The sequence below is a fragment of the Nannospalax galili genome, unplaced genomic scaffold, assembly GCF_000622305.1.
Source record: "Nannospalax galili isolate Female #2095 unplaced genomic scaffold, S.galili_v1.0 scaffold318, whole genome shotgun sequence".
Taxonomy (NCBI): domain Eukaryota; kingdom Metazoa; phylum Chordata; class Mammalia; order Rodentia; family Spalacidae; genus Nannospalax; species Nannospalax galili.
Window position 1 is genome coordinate 4,190,264 of NW_008341889.1, and position 14,738 is coordinate 4,205,001.

Below are 14,738 nucleotides of genomic sequence, written 5' to 3' on the forward strand. Positions count from 1 at the left end.
TATTTTTATTTTTTATGTGTATGTGTGTATTGCCTGCATGTATGTAAGTGCACCCATGTCATGCAATGCCCAGGAAGGACAGAAAAGGGTGTCAGATCCCCTGGAACTGGAGTTATAGATGGTTGTTAGCTGCCATGTGTGTGCTGGGAATCAAATCCAGGTCCTCTGCAAAAGCAGCCAGTACTCGTAACTCTCTCCATCTCTCCAGACCCAAGTGGCAGATACAATTTAAACATCATTAGCAACATATACTCTAATGAAGATAATAAAGTTTATTCTCTTGCAACCATCCTGCAGGTTGAGACCATTCATATATAATAGGCTCCTACCTAAACCTCACCGTAATTATATTTGTGCTTTCTAAAGTACCTTTCTTTTCCTGGGACTTCTGAAGTACTCAGAATGAGAAAAGTTAATTTCCAATCAATTCCTAGCGCATAAGAAACTAAGATTTAACAATGACAGTTGATTGTTTCATTTGAATTAAAATCCTAGACCAGAAATCACAGCTTAATGTCACATTTGGACATCTTCTTGTGGCCTCCTCTTTTGGAAAGAATGAGTCATCTTACAGAAAGTACAGGAGACAGTTGTTATGATGAAATAAGATGTCTTAACGTTGTCCTATCTCATATATACAAAGGATGAAATACCAGAATTGAAAGAGGAGTCTGAATTTCCTTGACAATGGGAACCATTAGAAATAGAAGTGTCAGTCAGGTATGTTCAAAGAGAAGCTTTGGTTTCATTATTCAACAGTGTTTAAAGTTAGGATGATAGAAATGGTACCCCAAATAATCAGATGTATGGACCAAAAGAGTTTATTAAATAACATATGGAAAGATTCTAAAAGACATCTCCAAAATGTCCACATTGGTTCTTCAAGGTATGTTTTCTATAAAGATTTTTACAGCCCCAAAGCATGAAACTCTGTGGGGGAGGCCTTTTTACTCTGAGTTGGCTGAATCTAATTTTCTCTTGTATGCATGGACCACTCAAGAGTGGAATGTCAGTTCTCCTCAGGAAACAAGTTTCTTTGGCCTTGTGAAGTATCAGGTTTTCATGTATCCTCAAGGGTTCTGAAGGTGACTGTCATGAAGAAGTCATTGGGAAAGCTGATGTGGAACCCATTTCCTTTCACACATGGGATGCGAAAGATTTTCAGTGTATAGTTTGGAAGTCCCTCTCACACATGCAGAAAAACTATGACCAGAATAGTCTTTAGTTGAAATCAGTGTGAAAGCCTGTGATCTTCGCTCTCCAGCCAAGAGTTAGCAACTCTAAACTCCCCATCACTGGTGTCACCCATGATCTCCTCTATGACACTTTTGCACGATGACCCTCTGGTTCAGTTTTCCATTTCAGGTCACCAGATTTCTGCAATCTCTGTGAGAACCTGAAGCAGCTCTGCAAATGTCGGACGGCCTTTAGGGTTCTGGAAAAGGGAAAGGGAGATGATCAGCTCAGTGCACTACTCACTCTGACATCAGCTTGCAGAACTTGGAGACAGAAACCTTGACCCATGCTGGTTCTGCACGAACTGAAGAGCAATGCTTCTTGGCTGATGAACAGTGGCATGATTTGTATATGAGCGAGGCACTGTGAAAATAAAACAGCTAGAGCTGCACACATCAGCTACATGTGACTATTTAAGTGAATTAAAAAGAAATATTTCAGTTAAGAACTGTGACTGAAGAACTGCAATCACACTAGCCACTTTTCAAATCCTCAATAGCCAAAGGTGGCTACTGGACACTGCACACATAGACTATTTCCGCTACTGCAGAAAGTACTAGCAGCACCATCCTAGAGCTGACTTTATATTATTTGACATGCATAACATCAAGGAAAAACTGGGGGAATTTAGTGGGTCAGGCCTCCAAGTTTAGCTCCAGTTGTTTACTATGCTGATCTCCACTAGAAGGAAGGATTTCACACAGAAAGCAAAACACATGTTTTTATAAGAGACTTTGTAGCTCTTGGAGCACAGCCAAGCAAACCCCAAGCTGTGGAGGCAGCAATCAGAGCATCCTTCCTTCCTGTTTTACTATTGCATGTGGTTTGGCTTTGGCTCCTTGAGGAAGAGGATATGGCACTGTTGGTATCATTGGAATCCACAGGAATTACAGCTAATCACAGAGACTACTGCTTTGCACAGAGGTCACTGCCAGCTATGCTATCGGGGAGAGCCCACCCTTTAGTGCTTACCAACAGAAGGCCTCAGGGAAAAGAAAAAGAGAGTCAGGTGTGGTAGCACACATCTGTAATCCTAGAACTTGGGAGGTAGATGCAGGAGGATCAGGAGTTCAAGGCTACCCTCAGCTACATAGTGAATTTGAGGATAGCCTAGGCTGTATAAGACCCTATCTCAAAAGAAGAGAAAAGGAATGAAAAGAAAAGAAGAGAAAGAAAGCAAGCAAAGTGAAGAGAAGACAAAATGGGGCAGGTAGAAGACAACGTAAGCATATGTGATAATCCTCACGGAGACTCCAAGTATAAACTGTGGAGCTTTTTGAACAGGTTGAAGTTCTACAGGTAGAATCACTAACATAGGTTTAACATATGTAGTGACATAATATTTTTAAATTTTGTTATTATCATGTGTGTTTGTATGTGTAAGGGTACATGCATGCCACAGTGCATGTGAGGAGGTCAGAAGACAACTCCCAGGAGTTAGCTCTCTCCTTTTGCCTTCACATGGGTTCCAGGTCCAAACTCTGGTCACCAGACTTGCATAGCCATCTGGGCCATCTCAGTGACCCCACAGGATCTCTCTCTCTCTCTCTCTCTCTCTCTCTCTCTCTCTCTCTCTCACACTAGCCACTTTTCAAATCCTCAATAGCCAAAGGTGGCTACTGGACACTGCACACATAGACTATTTCCGCTACTGCAGAAAGTACTAGCAGCACCATCCTAGAGCTGACTTTATATTATTTGACATGCATAACATCAAGGAAAAACTGGGGGAATTTAGTGGGTCAGGCCTCCAAGTTTAGCTCCAGTTGTTTACTATGCTGATCTCCACTAGAAGGAAGGATTTCACACAGAAAGCAAAACACATGTTTTTATAAGAGACTTTGTAGCTCTTGGAGCACAGCCAAGCAAACCCCAAGCTGTGGAGGCAGCAATCAGAGCATCCTTCCTTCCTGTTTTACTATTGCATGTGGTTTGGCTTTGGCTCCTTGAGGAAGAGGATATGGCACTGTTGGTATCATTGGAATCCACAGGAATTACAGCTAATCACAGAGACTACTGCTTTGCACAGAGGTCACTGCCAGCTATGCTATCGGGGAGAGCCCACCCTTTAGTGCTTACCAACAGAAGGCCTCAGGGAAAAGAAAAAGAGAGTCAGGTGTGGTAGCACACATCTGTAATCCTAGAACTTGGGAGGTAGATGCAGGAGGATCAGGAGTTCAAGGCTACCCTCAGCTACATAGTGAATTTGAGGATAGCCTAGGCTGTATAAGACCCTATCTCAAAAGAAGAGAAAAGGAATGAAAAGAAAAGAAGAGAAAGAAAGCAAGCAAAGTGAAGAGAAGACAAAATGGGGCAGGTAGAAGACAACGTAAGCATATGTGATAATCCTCACGGAGACTCCAAGTATAAACTGTGGAGCTTTTTGAACAGGTTGAAGTTCTACAGGTAGAATCACTAACATAGGTTTAACATATGTAGTGACATAATATTTTTAAATTTTGTTATTATCATGTGTGTTTGTATGTGTAAGGGTACATGCATGCCACAGTGCATGTGAGGAGGTCAGAAGACAACTCCCAGGAGTTAGCTCTCTCCTTTTGCCTTCACATGGGTTCCAGGTCCAAACTCTGGTCACCAGACTTGCATAGCCATCTGGGCCATCTCAGTGACCCCACAGGATCTCTCTCTCTCTCTCTCTCTCTCTCTCTCTCTCTCTCTCTCTCTCGCAACCCCAAGACAGGGTCTCCCTGTAGCCCCAGCTGGCCTGGAACTCGCTATGTAGACCAGGCTGGCCTTGATCTCTGCCCACCTCTGCCTCCCAAGTGCTGGGATTAAAGGTGTGCACTACCATGCCCAGCCCAATATTTTTTGAGTCTAAAGACACCCAAGCTGTGGTGCAAAGTAACAGGCAAATCAACTTTTGCGAACATATTAGTTTATATACCCAAAGCATTGTTTTAGCTTTCTGACTGCAATTTTAAACTAAGTTCATTTGTTGGGCTTTCTGTGATCATCCTGTTTTCCGTTCTCCTGTCTCAGATCCACATGTATTAATATATAAATTATCAGTAAATGTTCTATGCACTTGCATGTTTGTTGATGCTCTCAAAGTATTACAGCACCTCCCAATAAACCTGTTCAAAATTGAAAATATCATAAGCTAAAGATGCATTTTTATACACCTACCTACCAAACATCAAAGCTTAGCAACACAGTTGCCAGGAATCAGTTGTTCATTCTTATGATCTGTAGCTGGCAGGGAGCTTCAGCCCTTTCCCTGTATTCCAAGAGTGCTCCTCACCTCATAGTGTTAGCCAAGGAAAAGATCAAAATTCAACACCCGAAATGTGTTGTCTTTGAAATACATGGAGCTTCCTAGCATTAAAAAGTTGGGAAATTCTAAGTCAAAACCATCAAAACCACCATCTGTATGTTCTGATCCATTTATATTGTCAAAGGAATGCAAAGACGCTCCTAAAACAGCTGTTGCTACTTAACAGCTTACTTAACAGTTTTCTATGTCTTTCAAGATTCCTTGTGGAGCAATTAATCATGACTATCTTCATCCACCAGGGATCATCATAAATTAAATAATACCCTGGTATGTGAACAACCCTATCACTCTTGAAATACTGGCTTTCTAGGGTTTGTGGACTGGAAGTCAAGTGATGCATTTTTTTTCTTTCTGGCAGGAGGAAACCCCTCACCAAGCTGTGATTTTTTTTCTGGGCTAAGCCTGTTAGTTACAAATAGAGAGAGGCTCTCAAAATCAGTCTGATGAGAACAGGAGGACTTTGCTGAATCAGTGCCCAGAAAAGCGAGAGTGGCACAGAAAACGCTCTAGCTTGATTTTTGATCTTGGCATTTCAACGAAAGGAGAAACTGGGCTCCCAAGAGATGATTGCCTGAACGGTGGTTCCCAGAACAGTCCTCCTTCAATTCCTATTTTGGTTTAATCTCTCTATCAGGAGTCGTAAGTGCTATGGAGAGATGAAACCCATTGCTTTTAAGACTTGAAAATCAAGGCAAATGAAAGTTGAGTGCAGTAAATAAAACAGCACCCTTCTTGTTCAATAGGAAAGTTCAAAAACCTAGGTTCAGCCCTTAGCTCCACCATCGGCTCTTCAAGACAATAAATCATCTAATCTCTGAGGATTTAGTAACATCAAGAGTTTCTGCAAGAACCGACCTTAGTTAAGAACTGAAAACTGAGCTCCTCAGCTGAAAGTCCATTGTAAAGAACAAAATGGATTCTGGGATAGGAGTTTCTTATAAAAATGATGCCCTGACTTCTCAGGGTCACGGCTATAGAACAGGCAACTCCGTAATGGTGATGCTCAATGACTGTCAGGCGCTGGGGCTTCAGCCAGGAGAATAATGAAGACCTACCTCATGCCAGCAACTGTACATAACTTCATATATGGACATGGGGGCCAAGTAAGGACGGTATAGCCGGAAGCCTTTGGAAATGGCTTCCACTACTTGCAGATTTGACTTATTTTCAAAAGGCATTTTTCCTTCTGTAAAAACTTCCCACATTAGAACTCCTGAAAAAGAAAACACACAGAAATGAAATTAGAGAGAAACTGTCGCTTAGAACCAAAACAACAATTCGCTTCAAATTACAAGATGTTAATTGCCAGCCTTTCAGTGGTAATTATCCAGAAAGAGAGCAATTCTAGGAGGGGAAGGAGAGTGTGTGCACCTGAGTTTTTAAGAGAACTGTACTTTGAAAATAATCACAGTGGAAAGTATCCCTTGCCTTCTGCATTTGTCTTGACCTTCCCTATAGCAGAGACTGCAGCAGCATCTTGATTTCTAAGTACTACTTCTGTCCCCACCCCTCAAATCAATAGGCCTTTCTAGGGGCTAGAGAGATGGCTGAATAGTTACGTGCACTGGCTGCTGTTGCAGAGGACCCTGGTTCAGTTCCCAGGACCCATGTGGTGGCCAACAACCATTTGTAACTCGTTTCAGGGAATCTGACGCCCTCTTCTGACCTCCGTAAGCACTAAATGCACTTACATGCATTCAGGCAATACGCTCTTACACATAAAATAAAAATAATGAGTAAAATTTTTTAATAGACCTTTTTGTTCTTCCACAGAAAATGACAGATTTGTGTGAGCCTCTGCTGCCTGCTGAAGCCAGAAGTTCCCCATCCATCAGATGGCACCTGCTCACTGAGAGGCTAGTCTGACTGGTAGAGTCCTACTGTATCTATCAGGGGCTGTGTAAGTGCTCAAAAATGATTGATCAATGGAACTCCCCCCAAGAACTTCCAATTTGAATACATGTAGCTATTCACTATTCTACAGATATTTGTTACTGGTTAAAAGTCAGGCAAGGCTACCAGGGGGAGGCCAGTCCAGCTACTGAGGAAGCTCATCATCCAGACTGGGATGATGGCTCAGTTGGTAAAGTGCTTGCCTGACAAGCATGAGGACCTGAATTTGATCCCCAGAACCCATGTAAAGATGCCTGTCATGGCAGTGTGTGCTCATAATTCTAGCCTTTCAGGGTGAAAACAAGAGAAACCCTGAGCCCCCTGGCCAGTCAGTCAGCCTAGTCAGTGAGCTCCAGGCCAGTAAGGGGTCCTGTCTCAAAGGAGGGTGATGGCATTCCTGTGGTGACACTCAAGATTCTGCTCTGGCCTCCACATCATGTGCACATGTGTACATGTACCCAAACACACGTATGCACACACACACACACGCACATACTCTTTCACGTACATGTGCACACATGTAAAACCATGAAGTTCACTAGTTCACTATCCAGGAAGGAAGAGACACGTGAAGCTCAGGAAGTCTAATTATTCTGTAACCACCCGACAAGGTCTTTGCATTGTCGTCGACAGTCCCTAAGATGTAATCACATAATCGCTCTCTAGTAGATCCTAGATGTCACATGCAGGGAATAAACCAGTGGAGAGCTAATGAGATCAATGCTACAACCTTAACATTATGAAGAACAAAGTCACACACTTGTGAGAAAAAGAACATCTCTGTAAACCTAGAAGCCACCCTGGGAACTCTGGATGACAGTTAATAGATTTTGCATACTGGTTGTCATGCTTTTAAAATCAACTCAAATGAACTAACCACACTGAACATGGAGCTACAGTGTCTCTTCCTCAGTGAAGAACATTAGCCATATAAACATCAGTAACCAGAGCCTAAGGAAGCCCATGCACAAATTGCATAAGCCTTGAAAGAATGATCTAAAGTATTTGGACTTTTTTTTAATCCAGGTATTAAGTTCAAACTGTCAAGTGAATGGTTGGAAAACAGTCAAGAGTCTTAGTAATTAAACAGTGAAGTTTATTAAATACACTAGACATTCAATGATTAGATCATTTTTCCTTCAAGCCTATGTGCTGTGGAAATGTTGGCTGAGTTTGCTTTCTAGACCAGTGGACCCTCTGCTATGATTTTACAATAAGAACTTGCTGGGAAAGGAAAAGATTTAAAGGGCAAAGCTATGAGAGGAGGTGTATGCTACCAGTTGCCAAAGACAGTCTGAAGGTGGTCAGGATACATCAGAAAGGAGATAAAAGAAGACTCTTTAAAACACTCTATCATGTTAGGAAATGAGAGTTAGTAAGAAATGGCTGCCCACTGTATTAAATCATGCGCCAGCAAACGTACTGACCAAATGACCAGACGTCAGACTTGCTGCTGTACTTGTTGAAATGAAAAACTTCAGGCGGGGACCACTTGATTGGGAACTTGGTTCCAGAAGAACTGATATATTCATCATCCAAAACATACCTGTATCATCAAATTCAAAGCATGTTATATTAATGACCTCCAAGATCTAGTTATTTTCAAATACTCTGTGAACTCTGATGTGCTGAAAGACGATGTATTGCCCTAAAAGGGTGTTCTGCACGTTATTCTCTCACTAACAGAATGTGAAATTTCCTTTATTCTTTTCCTCTCCCAAACTATACCTCATTGTGTTGATTTTCACTAGAGCTTAGAAAACTACAATCCTACAGTCTTAAAAAAATACTACACTATTTGTGTTCATTAGGGTGCATTCTTAATTCTGCAAAGAAATATGCTGTGCGATCTAACAACTAAGGCAACAGAAAGGGGATAAAAGACAAGTAAAAGACCACTCGTATCATAAAAGAATGGATTTGAAGTTAGATATTTTCTTTCACTTACATTTTTATGGCCCCAAAAGGGGAAAATAAAGTGTGTGATCTTAATACTTCTGGTGTGAAAAATAGCTAGTGTATTTTAATGTGTATCTTGTTCAAATCAAGAATAACTACCAGTATTTTAAAAATAGCAAAAATGTTAAATCCTCTCTCATTTTAAGACCTCCCATAGTGTTGTCAACAATGACTTAAAAGAGGATGAGAAAAATAGGGCACGGTACACATTCACCTCACAGGTAAAACGAGCACATGTCCTGAAATCCAAGATGGGTCACTGAGCCATGCAACCACATGGACAGTTCCCATGCAGACACCTTCCCCACAAGGACATTTCTCTCAGAGTGGAAAGGCAGAGCCAGTAGCACCTTCAACAGGATTTGGCTAGTAAGATGGCTCAGTGGGTAACTCTTGCTGCTGAGCCTGACAACCTGAGTTTGATCCCCAGAACCCAAACATGGAAGCGGAGAACTGATTCCTGCGAGTTGTCCTCTGACCTACACACACACACACACTGAGGCATGCCTGAGCGCGTGCGCACACACGCACTCACACACACACGCACGCATGCGCGCACACACACTGAATGAATGAATGAATGAATGAATGGAGTGTTCTTTAAAAACTGCAACAAAACTCCCTCTTATCACCAAGAAAAGCATATGGATATAGGAATCACATACCTTGTCATCCCAAAGTCTGAAATCTTTACTACACAGGTAGAACTGACCAAACAATTCCTTGCCGCCTATAGAAAGAAGAAAAGAATCAAAGTTGGACAGCAAGATTTTCTTTCAAGGTTTCTATTCTCCTTTTCCTTAGTTTATTTGGCCCCAAATTTCCTCTCTCACAGCCACATGACTTTCATGGTGATACACATCAGTGATGTATATGGCTTAATGGTCCACTTGTGTGCTAAGAGCCTTAACAATGCTTCAATGTGATTTAAAAAACTAAAAATGGGAAAAAAACTAAAAATGAATATTAATACTTTTAAAATATTTAATCTTTTTCTAGACATATTCTTGGTAAATATGAGGATTAGTTTAGTCTAACAGATGATAAACCAAGAATTTTGGTATAAAATACCTTAACATATATTTTTAACTGAAATGAAGAAAGCCCAAAATGTATGACAGACAAGATAGAACCACTTCATATCTTTGAGCTCTCTAGTAGGTAATAAGAATTAAGAAATGACATGTTAAAACTCTTCCTTTAGCAACTGGAACTATTTATAGTGATAATTTCATATTTCTTTGTTACCACAATGAACTAAATATATGCAGAGATATGTAGCTGATGTCCAGATAACCCATTTTTAGCAAGTTATAGAGAAAAATCATCATTTTGTGTATTTAACCTCAAACAGATAAGCTGTCTTGTAGAATTCTTTTCTTTTCATCTAATGTGAGGTTCAATGAATCCAGTCACAAAAGCAAGAAGCTTAAAATAGCAGGCCAGAAGGAGCCAGTTTGGAAGATACCAGCAAGTGACAGCCATGATCTCAAATACAAAGAACAAGAAAATCTCCCAATAAGAAAATGACTCATTGTGAGTTGATATAATTCATGTGGCATGTAAGTAAATAAATAAAATATAAAGAAAATGATCAGAAAAAGGGAAAAAATTAAAGGCAGGAAGGCCTTATGAAGCTACCCAGAGCAAACAGGATGACCAGGGCTGTTGAACCACTGGGTTTAGATTCTATTCCTTGTCAGGACAGAAGCCTGCAGAGGTCAGGAAAGTGAGCGATGTGGAACAGAAACATATTCATCCATTCAGAACTGGTTCAACAGCTTCACTGGGGAATGTGAAGCGAGAAGTGGACTACTGTGTGTAGCAGGAGGCCTCCAAAGATGGCGCAGATCCAGACCCCTGGGATTCAGCGAGAATTCACTTCACTTCTTGGTCCACAAATAGCCCACCAAAAGAAGCCCACTCCTCCATACCCTGCTCATGAGCCCAGTGACTGCTGACAGACTGCATGGTGCAGACCAATCAGAAAACAATATGCTGACTAAAGGGACTTGGGGGCAGAGAAAAGGGAAGTATACGGCCTGCCCCCTCCTGCATTAAACAAGCCTGCAGCACCTCGCCTAGTGCTTGCTTCTACCCGACTCCCAGGGTCTGTGTGTCGTGACTCCGCGCCTCTTGCCCCCCGAATCGGCAGGGGACCTGATCCAGGTCAGGGTCTTCACAGCTGGCTTGAGGCGAACCCACAACACCTGGCGCCCGAACAGGGACTCCTGCCCACGGTGTTGGTGACACTCAGAACCTCGGTTTGTTCAGTAAGTAGGCCCCTGGATTTGTCTGTTTCTTCAGCCACTCAAGGGTGAGTAGCCCCCTCCTCTGTCCCCTCCACCCTGTCTGTCATCTTTATCATTGGACTAGTTTGTTAGATCAGGGAGGCACACTCCACCGTGTGGTCCCAAAGCCCACGTCAGCACCTCCCCCCTCTTGGCTTGTCCCGGTGAGTTCACATAGGGCTGATCCACCCCAAACTCAGAGCCCAGGCTTCAGGTCACCCTGTTGCCTGTCCTGGAGACACCGTGTGAGCATACAGCTGGAGGTGTCACGGCCTCCAGAAGTCCCTCACTGAGCATAAGACATTTGGATCCGATACACCTTTACATGTTGGGGCGGTTTACATCCGAGTGGCTCACGGTGCTTCTTTGCTTCCTTTGTGCCCTCTTGGTAGTCACCCTTGTTTTCTACTTTTGGGGCAAATTCCCCTTCGCGAGACCCTCCCACAATGGGCAATTTACCACCACAATGCAGGGAACCACAAACGGCAGCACTCAAGGTGTTCCTTAAAACCAGAGGGTTGAAAGTGAAACCAAAAGATATCGAACACTTTTGGGATGAAGCCACTAATTTGGCTCCATGGGTCTCCCCTGAAAACATGTGGGACCCTGACACGTGGATGAGGGTCCTTTTCCTGGCCCAGAAAAGGGAGATCGGGTCAGGGATCACTCACCCCGCATCATTCATATCGATCCTCCTAGCCATCATTACTAGCCTTAAATCCTCCTCTCCTGAGGAAGTCATCTCGGCCCACAACAAACACTGCCAGGAGCAGTCTAGTGTAGATCTGGCTATTACCTCGACCCAGGACCTCCCAGACCCCCCCGGACCTGGAGGTGGACGCAGCCTCTGCGCCCACTTCCAATAAGGAAGGAGTTCCTTTGCCTATATCTCAGGATACTCTCCTAGAGCTACCATGCCCAGAAATTCCCCCACCCCGATACCCATGGAAGGAGTTACTCTCTCCCCCGACAGTAACCATCCAGCCTCTTCCCCTGCTAATGTGCCCCTCCCTCCTAGACTGCCCTCCTTAAAGCCTCACCTGCCTTTGTCCACATTTCCGGTTAACATTGGCCCCAATGCGGCGCGGCGTCCATGGCTGTCCACTCCACTCACTGACTTCATTCTTATCCACAAGGCAGCTGAGCAATTGGGCCCTGACTCCCCATATTTCAAACAGGTTCTTCGCCAGTGGTCCTTACGCTTACAAAACCACTATGACTTGTATAAGTTACTAAAGGCAGTCTTAGAACCCTCAGTCTTTCTAAACTGGTACGAAGCCTATGACGATCAGGCTGAAAACCAGGCATGCCTAAATCTCCAATATGGCCTCAACATTAAGTTGGACATGCTCTTGGGACATGGACAATATACTGAACCCATCTCCCAGTCTACTATTGGCCTCCGTGCCTATTTTCAACAAGTTTCTGACTTGGCCTTTAAGGCCCTTAAATGTTGCTCCCCCTGTGATCCACAACTCTTTTTCTGTAATTTGATTAAACAGTCAGGAGAGTCCTTCACGGACTTCCTTACCCGTGTCACTGAGGCAGCAGAGCAGAGGGTAGAGTCTGGACCCACCCGAGAGGTGCTTATCAAACAATTAACTTGGGAGGGACTAAACATCCCTACTCATAATGCTATCACGCCTGTCCACAACGATAACATTCACAAATGGTTACTTGCTACTAGAGACTTAGACCCTAGGGCGGGCCCTACTGAGGCTTTGACCACCTCCTTGGAGACTCTTTTGTCACAAGGAAAACCTGCCCACTTTGACGCACAGGAAGGCTGCTGGAACTGTGGGGAGGCTTGGCCACTTTCATAGCCACTGCCCAAGACTCGCTGCCCTAAGTGCAAAAGAGGGTTCCATTGGGTTAAAGACTGTAGGTCACAGCCTCAACCAGACTCGGCTTCTTTAAACTCCACTGGGGCGGCCCTCAGCCCTGTCCACAAGAGGGGAAACGAGACAGATATTATGGACTCTCCCAATCACAACCACTCCCCACTAGTGACCCTGTCCCTAGATGGAACTGCCATAAAGGGTCTAGTAGACACAGGGGCGGATGTCACCATTATATCAGAAATTGAATCCCTTAAATTCCCTCATTGGAAATACAGGCCAGGCCCGCCAATAAAAGAAGTTGGCGGCACACAAGTACTAAGCTGGTCACACGTCCAGTATATTGGAAGGACTTGGATGGGAACCAGGGCACAGTTACCCCCATAGTAGCAGAAGTTCCCCGTAACTTATGGGGTTGAGACGTCCTACAGGACATGGGCGTGGTCCTTACCACAGATGACCATGCCTTTTATGATGATATCATGCTCCACAATAACTTGGAATTATCAGGGAAAGGACAACACCTTGCCCAACATCCCCAATGCCTCTGTGATAGCAATAGCATGCAGAGCTCTATGTGGGACAGGCACAGTTTTGTGATTGTACACACTAGTTCATGTAGTCCTCCCACTAGACCTGTATGAGGGAGGTGCTGCAGTGAACACCACTTCACCAGTTAAGAAGCTTTCCCAGGATCACAGTTGTAGTGACTTGCAGCCTGGACTCAGACCGTATTGATGCCCTTACTTTCATCCTCAGCAATTCTGATTTCACTAGTCTGGGGCACGATCTGGGTGTTGCGATTTTTCACAAAGCTCTCAGGTGATTCTACCACACAGTAAAGTTGAAGTCTGAGAACCTTTGCTCTGTGAGCCATAATCTTATCATGTTGTGCTGCAATCTCAGGAATCTAGGCCTTGATCTCAAGGTGTTCAGAGTACAGTATTCATGTAGAAACATAAATAATTAACCAGTACAAGAAGCAGTAAATAATAAACACCATGAGTTTTCTCAGTCAAAGGCAAGATAAGTACATTTCCCACGGTGTGCTGGAATGGGTTGTGACTATGCCTCCTACCTCTCCCCCAGATAATCCAGGCTGTAACATGATCATTCTGGGTATGAGGGTTATTTCTAAGTGACACTATTAGGGATTTCATATAGAATTGTCAAATTCTCATTTGAGTTGAAATTGATCTCTTTAAATGAAATGCAGGAGAATAGTGTAAGCATCCTGAACAAACATGCAATGGTCAGGAGGTGCCAGTGAAGGTGAGATAACACAGTCAGGGAGCAGAGCAACTGGCATTTAGCTTGGGTTAGGACATTCTAAACAGGCAAGTTCTGAGCATTACAGAGCAGAGTGATTGGACGTTTCTAGTCTCCATCATCAATGCCAACAATACTCTTGCAACACTGTTATAAGCAAACCACCTGCACATGGGGCAGCTTCACCCCTGGGTATGAATCACAGAAACCATTTCTTCACTGCTGTACCTCCAGGGTCTAGCAGATGGCTCAGCATAGACTAGATACTTGGTACAAATTTGACTACTGGAGTTCCATTCTGACTGAAAGGAAGAAGGGTAACAGAAAAGAAAGAATAAAGAAAGAAAATGAAGGCATGAGGAAGAGAAGACATGGAAAGATCATTGTAGTTAGCTGGTTGGTTAGGTAGTTAACTAGTTCAAGGCATGCTTAGAGTAAAATCTTACTTGGTTACAGCATTAAAAGTCAATTAAAAATAAAGTTACATGGGCAAGGGATATAACTCAATGATAGAGCACAGGCTTAGTATGTACAAGACCCTAGGTTTAATCCCCAACACTGCAAAAAAATTAATTAATCTTTCACAATAATTTTAAATTATTTATTTTTATTTTCTGTGTGTGAGTGTTATGCTTGCATTTATGTAAGTACACCTGTGTCGTGCAATGCCTGCAGAGGGCAGAAGAGGGTCTTGGATTCCCTGGAACTGGAGTTATGGGCTGTTGTTAGCTACCATGTGGATTCTGGGATTCAAATCCGGGTCTTCTGCAAGAGCAGCCCATGTTCTTAACCACTGTGCCATCTCTCCAGTCCCTTTCACAATAAATTTAATAATATTAATAATTTAATCTTCACAACAAATTACATGAATAGAAAAATATTCTCAAATTAAGCTGACCCTACAAGTGGCCTTAAACACCCAAAAGGAAAGTATAACCAAAGATTAATGGGGTCAAT

General features: G+C 43.1%; 1 protein-coding gene across 2 annotated transcripts in view; it reads right to left on the reverse strand.

Annotated features, from left to right (window-relative positions):
* Positions 1-891: 891 nt before the first annotated feature.
* Positions 892-14,738, reverse strand: part of Txk (TXK tyrosine kinase) — a 58,992-nt gene continuing 45,145 nt past the window's right edge. The window contains exons 11-14 of one of the 2 annotated variants that reach the window (XM_008837715.3): positions 9,049-9,113; positions 7,852-7,970; positions 5,587-5,744; positions 892-1,435 (exon numbers count right to left, since the gene is read on the reverse strand). In XM_008837715.3, the coding sequence (XP_008835937.1) occupies positions 1,367-1,435; positions 5,587-5,744; positions 7,852-7,970; positions 9,049-9,113 (411 nt within the window). In that variant the 3' untranslated portion in view covers positions 892-1,366. The remainder of the gene's footprint in view (positions 1,436-5,586; positions 5,745-7,851; positions 7,971-9,048; positions 9,114-14,738) is intronic. The other variant, XM_017799251.2, reaches the window with a different exon arrangement.